This window comes from Bos javanicus, chromosome 27 (genome assembly GCF_032452875.1).
Source record: "Bos javanicus breed banteng chromosome 27, ARS-OSU_banteng_1.0, whole genome shotgun sequence".
In the NCBI taxonomy this organism is placed as follows: Eukaryota; Metazoa; Chordata; class Mammalia; order Artiodactyla; family Bovidae; genus Bos; species Bos javanicus.
Genome location: NC_083894.1, coordinates 36,426,711 through 36,440,020, shown reverse-complemented (window position 1 = coordinate 36,440,020; position 13,310 = coordinate 36,426,711). Strand labels below are relative to the sequence as shown.

General features: G+C 50.8%; 1 protein-coding gene across 2 annotated transcripts in view; it reads right to left on the bottom strand.

The window, feature by feature from the left end:
- The window catches only part of GPAT4 (glycerol-3-phosphate acyltransferase 4), a 30,918-nt gene that overhangs the window by 8,519 nt on the left and 9,089 nt on the right, over nucleotides 1-13,310 (bottom strand). Inside the window, exons 2-3 of one of the 2 annotated variants that reach the window (XM_061404569.1) lie at nucleotides 7,682-8,626; nucleotides 46-115 (exon numbers count right to left, since the gene is read on the bottom strand). In XM_061404569.1, the coding sequence (XP_061260553.1) occupies nucleotides 46-115; nucleotides 7,682-7,846 (235 nt within the window). In that variant the 5' untranslated portion in view covers nucleotides 7,847-8,626. The remainder of the gene's footprint in view (nucleotides 1-45; nucleotides 116-7,681; nucleotides 8,627-13,310) is intronic. The other variant, XM_061404570.1, reaches the window with a different exon arrangement.

Below are 13,310 nucleotides of genomic sequence, written 5' to 3'. Positions count from 1 at the left end.
CAGGGGTGGAGTGGAGGTCAGGGGGGCGCCGGGGCCCTGTCTTACCATTGGTGTAGGGCTTGTAAAGCTGGTGGTTCTTCTCCTTGGCTCCTCTCTCCATCCTCAAGGTAGCCCACTGCAGGGGGAACAGCAACACATAGGGTGAGCCCCTTCCCCTTTCGGGGGGCTCCTCCACTTCCAGTCTGTGACAGCCTCAAGCCCAGTCACCCCAGATCAGATTGCACCCGGGAGCGAGGGCTCTGGGGAAGCTCGGAGCCCTCTCCTCCGGGCAGACCTGTCCCTGATGACCTGGACTGAGAGCCTCGTCGCCGGCGGTCAAGAGCTGTGAACTGAGGAGCCAGGAGAGCTTGGGGCTCGCCCCCTCTGCCTCCTGGGTCACGAAGGAGCCCGCCGGCCGCCTGTCCACAGACCCCACTGGTTCCTTCGTTTCTGCCAAACGACAGCTCTTCACCAACTGCTAAGCCAAGCGTCTGGGAAGGTACTGCCTACCTCCCAAGTTATTCCAAGAAAGCAACGATTTTAGCTTTTGAGTTGATAAAAGATTTAAATATTATGTATATGTGGACTGTCCATTCACCCTCTGAGTAATCTCTAACGGGAAACGCCACAATTTGACAGAAAAAGCTTGAAAGTAGCTTAGTGTTAATTTAAAAAAAAAAGCGTTGAAAAAAAAAACTAGGTTCGAATCCCAAGTTTGAGAGTTCTGTGTGCCTTCAGCAATTCATCCCATCACGCTGGTCTTTTTTATCCACAAAACTGCAGGAAGGTACATCAACCTCCCCTTCACGAGGACACGAGAGGCTGTGTGTGACAGACTCTGGGAAACTGCAAACCCCCAGTGCCCTCATTTTAATAAAATAACACGGACTGCAGGGAAGATTCTCTTCCCCTCGCCCTTCATCAGAACCCTTTTAAGTGCCACCTGAGAACCCGGGGCTGGGTGGCTCCTACTAGCAGCAGGGAGGGGCGAGCACCCCAGCTCCCGCCTGCCCAGCAACGGGATGGCGACGAGCAAGGACATAGAACTGCCATTCTAAAGGTGTCCTTTCAAACTTCCGTCTCCACAGTTACGCAAGAGAGAGAAGAACCCTGTCCTTCCACGATGCTGCGGAATCCATAGAGCCCAAAGCCTCTGTGAGACCCTGCTGGCAGAGCCTGAAGCGTGAGCGGGGTGGCGGAGCGAGCAGCAGAGCGTGCGCCTCATCAGCAATCTGACCGCGTGTGGAAACCTCTCAGATGCCACGGTCCAGAGAAGACGGGCCGCTTACAGAGCCACCCACGCTAAGGTCTGAGGCGGGAAAACGCACACGACCCGTCAGGTTCTTAGCCCCTGATGGATTCTGGCGCGGGGGACGTTTTTCCTAGAAGAAAATGTAAATGTAACTGCTTTAGTGCAGGAAGATGAACTCCCATCTGAGAATGCCATCTAGGGAAGAGGCGATTAAGGGGCAAGCCTGGTACAAAGACACAGCTCGATCGCCCAGAACGTCTCCATTCTGGCCCAGACTGCCTCGGTGCTGAAGCCCGAGTCAAAGAACCTCGGTGCTGACGCCTGGCTTGGACTGTAACAGGTAGGGAGCACGTGCCCTCAGGCCACCGGAGCACCAGAACAGACATCTGTGAGCACCGACTTAGGATGCAAAGTTCCAGAAGGCTGTGGTTTCTGCTTTAACTGGAAAGATGCTGGCTCGGCGAGCCTGCGGCTTCTGGCTCCATGGTAAACATCCCCCTGTCCTCCTGCTTTGTACTTCTAGCTTTGCTTTTCCAAACTTCGGGGACATCACAAAATGCGTCTGTGTGAAGGATGAAGTCAGCAGAGCGGGGCAGAGGGTGGGGCGGGGGCCGCCTGGGACTGGCACCCGGTGACCGCTGCTTCGCCAGGCGCAGGGACTTGGGAGGGGTGCTGGCATCAGCACCATCTGAGAATGGCATGCCTGGCTTCTCTGAGCCTCACTTTTAAGAAGTAGCGTGTGCAGATATCCAGAATGAAAGTGAGAACCCCAGGTCCAGAGATCATTTCCCCAAAATCTCCTCTTCCTTCCCTTGATCCAACATGCCACTTGAGTCCCTGTTCAGGGTCACGTTACTTAATTATTCCCTTCTCAGCTTCTCCTGTACAGAGACTGTTAGGGACACAGACAGGCTGCCCTGTCAACCAAACCCAAGACAGCTCTCGGCAGGTCAGGCAGGCCAGACCCTTAGAAGGTGGGCGGGGTGACGGGTGCATCTTTGCTGGTTAGTCACTCTGCTGCGCTGCCGCTCAGAAGCCCAGCACCCGGGGAAGGCCAGACAGCCCCTGCAGCCTCGTCTCAGTGAGACCTCCCCTCTTCTCCAGCCGGCCCGCACCGCACCTTCCTCGACTGGACTGTGGATGCCCAAGAATCAGCCCCCAGAGAAGCCAGGCTCCCAGCACCCCACCCTCTCCCACTTCCCCGGCAGAGATAGCATCTTTTAACAAGTCTCTCTTCCATCCCTGCTTTGGCTAGAATCACTCAGTGAGTGATAAAGTGTCTGAATCTTTGCGACCCCGCAGACTATACAGTCCATGGGATTCTCCAGGCCAGACTATTGGAATGGGTAGCCTTTCCCTTCTTCAGAGGATCTTCCTGACCCAGCAATCGAATCAGGGTCTCCTTCATTGCAGGCGGATTCTTTACCAACTGAGCTATGAGGGAATAACTTGGTAGCTGCCATCAAATTCACAATCCTGACTTCACACCTCACGTTTCGATCACCTGCTGGTCGCGACCACGTGTCTGCACCCCTCCGCCCTCACATCTGGTGTGAGAGGGAGAGGCAAATGCACACGCCCGGACCCCACCGTGCTCCCCCCTCACCCACCCTCCTCCTGGGATACCCAAGCTGCCCATCTGTCCACCCAGTCCTTCAGCCCACCCCGGACACTTCCTCCCCAGCTGCCTGAGTCAGGCCACCACCGTCCTCTCTTACCTACACAGGTGCGACAGGTCCCACCGTGCTCCTTCCTCCCTCCAAGCCAAATGACGCACACTGGTCTCCTCCCCTGGCCTGGGCCTTCAGGGGCTTTTCAATGGCTTCTCAAAGCCTAAAGAACAGCCGGTTTTATAAGCTACCTCAGCCCCTCCAGGAACCCGATGGCTCTCCTCTCCTGAACCAGGCGCTGTCTCTAAACCAGACTGCCCCTTCTCGCCTCTACCTACTGCATTCCTAGAGCACTGCTTCCTTTGTAAATCCATTCAAATGCCAAATCTTAGATGAAACGGTACCTTCCCAACTCCTGCAATCAGAGCTCATCCCTACCCGCATATTTTAACTGGTATCACATTCTGAATCGGTTCTGTAGGCAGACATCAGTCTTTCCTACTCAACTATAGCTGCCTCAGAGGGCAGAAGCCAGAATCCACCCAGACGTGCGGGGCAGCGGAGTCTGATCAAGTGCCGTGCGGCACTTAGTAGGCAGTCAATAAGGACTGGGTTTAATTCACCAATGACCAAGGTTTCTCTTCATCAAGGTCTCCAAAACCACTTCTGAGCACCCTCCCCGCCGTAATCTCTCTCTCACCTCCTTCCGTTCGTCCTTTGAGCTACTTCCCCCCAGTCACACTGGAATCACCCTTCCCATGGGGGCAGGAAGGGGGTGCCGCTGACACACATCCCCTCTTGGACCTGTACCACGTGAAGGAGGCATGCACCACGCTCCCACTCCCTGGAGGAAGCAGACTGCCAGGTCTGAGGACTTAGGTCAAGTTTCACAGTTGGTAAGAAAACCATCAAAAGGGTCGCGCCTACCCACCACAGTGCCACTGCCTGTCCAGCCTCTCTGACCTGCTCACCTCCATCACTGGTTTCCAACCAGTTCTGCTGTGCAGCCTGATGTCAAAGCACAGGACAGCCGCCTCCTCTGACCTGGTCAATCCCTTCACATCGGGCAAAAAACTCAAGTCATTTTCCCACCCTCATATTTCTCCTTTATATACAGACTTTCTTCACTCCTTTCCCAAATCATTCTCAACTGAGTTCAAAGTCCACTTCTAGGAATTGTACCCCAAACAATATCACCACCATTGTGCTGTGTAATAAACCTGAAGCTCAAACATTAAGAAAACTAAAGCATTTCCACTCAGTGTTAACAGGACCTGCAAGCTGTCCTCCAGGAGGAAAGACACCAACTACGCATCCCTCCAGCCCCTGGGCAGGGACACCAAGGTATGCGGAGAGGTGAGCCATCATGGGAGACCAGCTGCACCCACTCGGGTCCTCCAAAAGCACGGTGTTTACACTGTGCAGGCTACCAGACAAGAGCTTGATTCATCTTTATGAAGATTATCTAGTAAAATGTGCAAAACAACTGGCTGATAAGATTGTAAAAGAAAATGCAGACATAAAATTATATGCACAGGCTGCTAAGACTGCCATAAAATATTACCACAACCAAAAGGTAACACAAAACTATTGTTATTTGTCTGGTTATCTGGTGCTGTGGAACAGACCACCCCGTAACTCACTGGCTTAAAACACTACCACCGTTTACTCTGCTCTTGAATCTGCAAACCGCACAGGGTCTGGCATGGGCTGGTGGAGGCTGAAGGCAGGGGCTGAAACTCCACGAAGGCCCGTGGGCTCCCAAGGGTGGTGGCTGGTGCCATCAGCCTGTCATCACAGCCTCCCCAGAACTGGGAGCTAGAACTCCACATGGGGCCTGGGCTTCCTCGTGGCGTGGCGGCTGGGCTCCAGGGCAAGTCTCCAGAGTCAGATGGGAGCTGTGCTGTTGCTCCACCCTAACCTCACAGGTCACACAGAGCCAAGGCCACCATGTTCTGTAGGTTAGAAACATTCACCACGGCAGGGTCCCACTCTGGAGGAAGTCAATCAGATTCCACCTCATGATGGTAGATGTTAAGAGTCACTGGGGGAGCTTTTTTTAAATGCCCACCAAAACCAGTTAGACCAGAATTTCCAGGGGATAGTCAAGTGCTCCCAAACAAGTTATTTTTTAAATGTTCCCCAGGTGATTCAGATGCGTAGTTGGGAAGAGACCCACAAAATGAAGATGATCTCTAAGCCTCCTTCCAACTGCAAAATCACACAGAGCACCCCAGCTTATGAAGGGATGAAGATGATAAAAAAGGCAACTAAAGGTGCTGTCTTTATTAAAAGCACCCACAAGTTCAGGTGTATTTTAGATGTATACATGGATACACAGATGGATTTCCAAGATCTAAAATCAGTTTGGCCAAATCCAACTTGTATTTCACACTCCTGCTGATAAAAATGGCATTCAGTTCTTAATGTCCACCAAGATCAAATCACAGCAACAACCCTGCTCAGATGGTGAGAAAGGACCACTCTTGCAGAACCGCCTGCTGCCCCTGCTGGTGCACATCAGCCCTTCCTCAGCCACCCCTTACTTGGGCTCACAGCCAAGTGGTCGTCATCATCCAGGAAGCTCGACAGGACAGGAGCCCTGGGATACCCAGAACCCTCCAAGTGCCTGACACACACCTCCAGGAAATACAAGGTACAAACTGAGATCCTGACATCTGAAATATTGAGGTCACCAATGAGCGTGCACACACACACACACAAACACGCATACACGACTTCCATTTCCAGTAATTTTCAAGATGTGGTCAGCAGTCTCTGATGGCTCAGGAATACCTGTCCCATGGAACTTTAAAATACTGATTTGAGGAGACGTTTTCAAAATGGAATAGGGAATGTACATAGATTCTAGGTCTTCTTCACCCAAAGTGACCCAAATTTTAAGAATTTAGCTACTACAAAAGGACTCTGATCTGATTATTCCTATTTTTCTGTTTTAAAAATAAGGATTCCCGTAGGTCTATGCTTGCTTAAATAAACCTGAATAAAAGCTTGCCATGACCGTGAAGCTATCAGCTGCCTGACTCGCTCCATACCAATGCACGGTTTCCAGGAGCAAGTGGGTGTGGGCAGTTACTTGGTTCACAGGAACCCTGGGTTCTACTGAAGACTTTCTTGGACTAAAGTTCAAGAAGATTACATTTCATAATTAAGTAAAACAAATACTAATGACTGACTAGATTGCCACTTCTCAAGCTTTACTGTGCACCTGGGCTTCTTGGAGTACAGATGCTAATTAGTAGGCCTGCATTTCCAATGTCTTAGGTGACACTTGACTGCTGGTCTCAGAGCATTCTCTGAGTAGCAGACACCCCCAGAGACCATATGGAGTGCTCAGAAATCTTCGTACCAAACGCGAGTGCTCAAGTAAGTCCAAGCACACCATAGCTCACTACGGACAAGAGCCTGAAGGTGGAGAACAGCCCATCAGTGGAGGAGTGGATGACCACGTCATAGTACAAACACATGGTGGAATATTACTCAGCCACGAAGACCAAAGTATTGACACGTGTTACAAAGTTACACTGCACAAGAGCACTCACAGGAGAGCACATTTTATAGCATTTCGTTAACAGGAAATACCCAGAACAGGTAAATCCAGAGACAGACCACAGATTCACGGCTGCCAGATGCCGGGGATTGCGGGGAGGAGACAGAAACGCAGCTGCTTAATGAACATGGGTTTCCTTCTGGACTAATGAAGAGGCCGTGGAACTTCACAGAATGGCAGTCATACAACCCTGTGACTACGGGAAACGCCGATGAACTGTTCCCTTTAAAATGGTTAATTTTCTGTAGTGTCAATTTCACCTCAATTTTTTAAACGTGAAAAAGTTATATTCTTACACAAACATTAAATACCGAAACACAAGATGCAATAATATATGTAGAAATATTTTTTGCTCTAATGGAGCATTTCATCTGGCTCACTTCATCTTTCTGAATCACTATTTCTTCACTGATAAAATCTGTCATTGATAAGACACCCTGGTCCACTGCAGAACTACAGAGAACCAAAGGACAGCAAGTGAAAGTATTCTGAACTATAAGATACTACCTGAACAAATACACCTGCAGTCTTTTCACTATTACGAGTGCATTTCCCCAATCACACATGGTCTCAGCCGTGGAAAAGAATAGCTGAAGATCTGGGGACTACTGAAAACAGATACTGCTCATCAATTACCAAACCTCTGAAGAGATGTTGAAAAGCTCACAGCACAGACCAACTTCCAGGAAATACCACTTCTTGCCCATTTCCTTAACCCCATGACCAGTTCTGTTCAGCGGTCTAGCTACTTAGGTTCTGACATATGTTGGGAAATATTCTTCTCCTCTGTCTTAAAGAAACTAGCACAATTCTTCAAATGCCCTTTTCTGTGACTTCTTGCCTCACGTCTAAAAACCTATTTAAGATAAATGTTTGAAACAGAAAAGAGACCCTCCCATACTTATCAGTGAGGGAAAACGCTAGCAGCAGCTCTGACTTTCAGCATCTGTTACATAATCACAGGCGGCGTCCTGCAGTGACTGCTTCTAAGTCCCTCCTTTTGAAACATACAGGCCAGGTGTGGTCCCTCTGCTCAGACGGACCAAACATGCCAGTACCTGAGCTCAAAGGAAAAGACTGCTGCGGCTTCACAAGCTCATGTTAGTTATCCTTTCTGCTCAAAATGCCACTTCCTTCGCACTCTACCAACACTCTCCACGTCCCTCTGAGAGCTCACAATCAACCAGACACAAACAACTCTTTTTTTTTTTTTTGGCTAACGGCACTTCTCTCCTTGGGGAAGCAACCATTTGTAGATAGCATACTCACCGCAAAGATCTTTAACAGAGTTTTCATGTAGAGCTTTCGGATACCAAAGGAGACTCCGAAAACGGCGGGGACGATGATGAAAACCAGGAGGAGGGTGAAGAGGACCGTCAGGGAGATGCCCAGGAGGCTGACAATCAGGCTGTCGAAAGGCAGCAGCAGGAACATGGTGGGGATGCAGGCCAGGCCAGCGCCCTCCTCCCCGAGAACAAAGCTGGCCTCAGATGGTCCTCTCCGTCAGCACCGGGCTGGGGAGGGCCAACTCCATTCCCAAGTTCGCATCCCTCGACGGCTGGAACGGAGACTGGGCAGAGGGTGAGAGCTGAAGGGGGCCCCGAGGGCCTCCCTGGAGGAGACAGGCTGCAGGCAGACGGGGCGGGCTCAGTCTTCAGGCCAGGTGGGGCAGCCCAGCCAGTGGGTGGCCCGGGCGCACTCTGGGCTCTGTTCCGCTGGCACTGCTTCCAGAAGTTTCCCTGTATCTCCTGCCCAAGAGCATTTAGCAGATAAATCTGTCCTGAAGGTCTGTCATTGCCAGAAGTACCAAGAAGAGTTCAACATGCTGCCAGAAAAAGCCTGATAACTCCAGAGGTGGGTGTGGGGAGGTTCGACTCGCTGGCACTTCCCACAGAAGTCTTGTGAACGTGAATAAGTGGAAATTAAATAACTGTTTTCCTTAAAACTCCTTCATAAGCTGAAAACTGTGTTCACATCTGGCCCCATCCTTCCTCTGGGGGCTCCTGGCACACCGCTCCTGGGACCGTCCGCCCTGGAGAGCTACAGGCCTTGCCAGGGGCACAGAGGCACTGGCAGGGAATGGCTCATACTGCCCGCGGGGAGTGTGATCCCAGGCACGCCTGGCATTGGGCTCCTCTGGATGCTCCTCCCTCAGGCCCTCTTCTCGGCGGTGACCTGGGGTCTTGGCAGGAAGTTGCTTACATGCTGCTGAAGCTGGAGGAGGAGACAGAAACACCGTCAGGCATGCGACACAAACGGCACCGAGGGGAGGGCGCCCTGCGCTCAGGGGTGGGGGCCGAGGGCCAGGGCCAGCTCCTCTCATCCCCAAGGTCGAGGGGACCAGGCAGCGCACACAGGCAGCACATGCGGGCGTGGACGAAAACTGTAGGCGTTTCATCCAGGTTTCAACCCCGCTGGTGTAAGTACCGCTGGAGCCACTCACACTTTTCTAATAGGAAACACACGCGTGTCTGGGCTCAGCAGATGCAAACCATTACATGTAGTGGTTTGTCCACCACTACATGGACAAACAGGATCCCACCACGCAGCACAGGGAACCATATGCAGTGTCCTGATAAAACGATAATGGAAAAGAATATGAAAAAGAATGTATGTATATGCTTAAACTGAGTCACTCTGCTGCACAGCACAAACTAACCCAACACCATAGATCAAGTATACTTCAATTAAAAAAAAAATCATTAGAGACCTCAAATTTAAAAAATGAATTAAGGAAAATATATGGACACAAGACACCTTTCAAGAGATAAAGAGGGCACACTCCAAGGAGAAGATGGGCCTCCTCGCTGTCCCCCACTGCCTGGAGCTCTGGGCTGCAGAAGCAGCCCCAACATTAGGACACTCCGGATGCTTCCTGAGACGTTCCCCCACACCCTGGGACACCGTTAGGGATCGCTCCTGCCCCAGCCACCCAGGCAGCAGGAGGGCCCGCGCTGAACACTGCTTTCTGTCTTATTTCCTGGCTCGACACGTCCTGGGACAGTGCTGCCTCCGCACCAACGGAGCTCCCTTCCTGTAGACAGGTGCACAGTTCTCAGCTGTAAGAATGCTCCGTGAGTCGGTTAACAGCTCTCTCCTGAGGGTGGACACCAATGTTTCTACCCTTCTGTTGTTATAAACAATACAATGAACCTGTCTATGTGATTCAGCATACAAAATGCACGTGCAAATATATTTTCAGGATAACCTCCTAGAGATGGAATTGCAGGGGAAAAGGAAATCTAGGTATAACGGAAAAAAATAACTCTTGTTTTTATTTCCCCTGATTTACTGACAAAAAGTTGGCTTAAAGCTCAACATTCAGAAAACAAAGATCATGGCATCTGGTCCCATCACTTCATGGGAAATAGATGGGGAAACAGTGGAAACAGTGTCAGACTTTATTTTTTCTGGGGCTCCAAAATCACTGCAGATGGTGATTGCAGCCATGAAATTAAAAGACGCTTACTCCTTGGAAGGAAAGTTATGACCAACCTAGATAGCATACTAAAAAGCAGAGATATTACTTTGCCAACAAAGGTCTGTCTAGTCAAGGCTATGGTTTTTCCATAGCCTTGGTCACGTATGGATGTGAGAGTTGGACTGTGAAGAAAGCTGAGCGCCGAAGAATTGATGCTTTTGAACTGTGGTGCTGGAGAAGACTCTTGAGAGTCCCGTGAACTGCAAGGAGATCCAACCAGTCCATCCTAAAGGAGACCAGTCCTGGGTGTTCACTGGAAGGACTGATGCTGAAGCTGAAACTCCAGTACTTTGGCCACCTCATGCGAAGAGTTGACTCACTGGAAAAGACTCTGATGCTGAAAGGGATTGGAGGTAGGAGGAGAAGGGGACGACAGAGGATGAGATCGCTGGATGGCATCACCAACTCGATGGACATGAGTTTGGGTAAACTCTGGGAGTTGGTGATGCTGACAGGGAGGCCTGGTGTGCTGCGATTCATGGGGTCGCAAAGAGTTGGACACGACTGAGTGACTGAACTGAACTGACAAAACCGACACATTAACACTGAGCAACTCTGCGGAGCCAAAGCAGGATTTGATATGGCAGCCCACTCCAGTACTCTCGCCTGGAAAATCCCATGGATGGAGGAGTCTTGTAGGCTGCAGTCCATGGGGTTGCTAAGAGTCGGACACGACTGAGCGACTTCGCTTTCACTTTTCACTTTCATGCATTGGAGAAGGCAATGGCAACCCACTCCAGTGTTCTTGCCAGGAGAATCCCAGGGACGGGGGAGCCTGGTGGGCTGCCGTCTCTGGGGTCACACAGAGTTGGACACGACTGAAGTGACTTAGCAGCAGCAGCAGAGTGTTGGTCAGAGAGTCACCTTTTCTGTGTATGTGGTGAGACCATGTAAGATCTACCCTCTCAACAACTTTCAACTGTAATCACTATCCCAGAACTTTCTCATTTCATAAAACTGTAAGTATTTACGCTTTGCCCGACATTTCCCCATTTGTCTTACCCCTTGGTCCCTGGTAACCACCATTCTTCTGTTTCTGCAAGTGCATATGTTCTGAACGCCACATTTATGTGAGAATATACCGTATCTGTCTTCCACTTCTGACTTGGGAAATACAGGGTTTTTTTTGCTGCACTGTGTGGCTTGTGGGATCTGAGTTCCCTGAAAGGGCATCGACCCCTGTGGCCCCTGTGGTAGAAGTGCTGAGTTCTAACCCCTGGACCACCAGGGAATTCCCAGAAGCACAGTTTAGTTTTACAAGATACCGTCACATTTTCTTGGTAGATAACTCCTCCAGCCTTTCTGGCCACTTTTTTTTTTTTTTTAAGATTTATTATTCTGTTTCTGGTTTTGGCCAAGCTGGTGTTGGTTGATGTGCTCCAGCTCCCTCTGGCTGCGGTGAGCAGCGGCGTCTTCCCTTGCTGTGAGCACGGCTCCAGGCGCACGGGCTTCACTAGCGCCTGGCTCGAGGGCTCTGTGCCCAGGCTCAGGAGCTGTGGCGCACGGGCTTAGTTGCTCTGCAGCAGGTGCGACCTTCCCGGGGATCAAACCTGTGTCCCCCTGTATGGGCAGGCGGATTCTTAACCACTAGACCACCAGGGACGCTCCGTCCATTCTTTTATTAGAAAGGCTGTTTACATTAGGGTTCACTCTTGGGGTTGTACATGCTAAGGGTTTTGGCAAATGTACAGTGTACAGTGCTAGGTACCCATCATTATAGTAGCGTACAGAATATCTTCTGCTCTAAAAATCCTCTGGGCTCTGATTTTTCATCCCTCCCTGCCCTCAACCCCTGGAAATCACCGATCTTTTCACTGTCTCCAGTTAGATTTTTTCCCAGAATGTCACCTAATTGGAACCTTACAGGATGTAGCCTTCTTGGCTTTTCACTTAATACAGTCCCTTGTTCCAAATGTGGGAGCATCCTCTCACTTTTCTCTGGCAAACATTTCTGTCCTCACACCAATCTCCTTCTGGCTTGGTTCCAGTACATTTAAAAGTTCAAGCAAGGGGACAAGTGCACAGGGGCCTGACTTCACTGTGAGTCCTGCCCACTGCAGTACAGAGTTCAAAGGCCTTTCTCATGTTACTTCACAACCTGTCAATATGTACTCTCCATTTTACCAGTTAGGGAACTCAGCGGGGGAGACCCGGACCCCATTCCCTGACCCCTAACTGCTCCCGCCACGTCCCACAGCCCTGGCAGGGAAACTAAGACAGTGAAAAGATCGGTGATTTCCAGCTGTTTCAGGGGCAGTGGTCCTCCACTTCCGCTTCCACATGGTCATCGCTAACGCTTATGCAACACCACCAAGACGGACACTGAGCTCACACAGTAAGCACCTTCCACGGGCCGTCCTCACCGAACTCCCGCCTCGCCCCACGGTGGCGTTACTGTCAGCCCTGCTGTGGACAGGTGAGGGAAAGAGGCGGAGCGGGGGAGCTGCCTGGGGCTGCACGGCTGCAGCCAGCGGAGGAGGCACGTGGACAAGCGCGCCCATTTCCCAGCCCCGCCCTGTAACCCCCAGGACCTCCTCTCTCTCAGACACCCTGACTACGCCAACACTTCCTCCACACTGGGCCAGGTGCGTAGAACTTCTTGTGACCAGGGAGAAACCACAAGACAAATCTGCATTCCTGTAGCAGAGTTTGGTGTTCTCAGAATCCAAGATACAAACCTGTTTGCCTATTTCTATAAACTGGTCAAGCTGTTGGTACACGCCAGATTTCTAACAGTGTCCCAAAGGACATTCAGGAAGTTAGATCTATTTCTGAGACTAAAATCAAGTCAATCTGCTGAGTCACTGTATTCCTTAAACCTGTCAAATTCCAGCCTAATCCCAGGGCCGCATCTCTATCCAACTCCCCAACCCCTGTGCCAGGGGATAGCTGCTGTCACATAAGCCACGATCACCTTGACGTCCATGGGCCCAAGGTGACAGACAGCAGGGTGACTTTGATTTCCCAAGTCAGAGCTTAGATCTCTTTACTCTGGACCACAACCAACTGAGAATTCCCAAGGTTATTCTGGGTTCATGTCCTCAAAACATGAAAGTAAACACATTTAGCAATAAACTAATTACTTCACCTAGTTCAGAAGTGGGCACACCAGGTCCCTGGGCCAAATCTGAGGCAGTTTTGATAAGGTTCATGACCTAGGAACAGTGTTTACATCTTTATTGACAGTCCTAAGAAAAAGGATAATGTGACAAGACCACAGCCTGCAAAGCCTCAGCTATCTACTAGGCGACCCTTCACAGCAGCAGCCTGCAGACCCCTGACCCCAGAGCTCCTTCCTCCCCTGAGAGGCAGTGAACTGCCCCGCTGTCCCTAGCCCCCTACCCAGACTCCACCCCAGAGTACCAGACTCCAGAACACAGAACAGCAACTAGCCAAACAAATTCTGTAGCCAACACC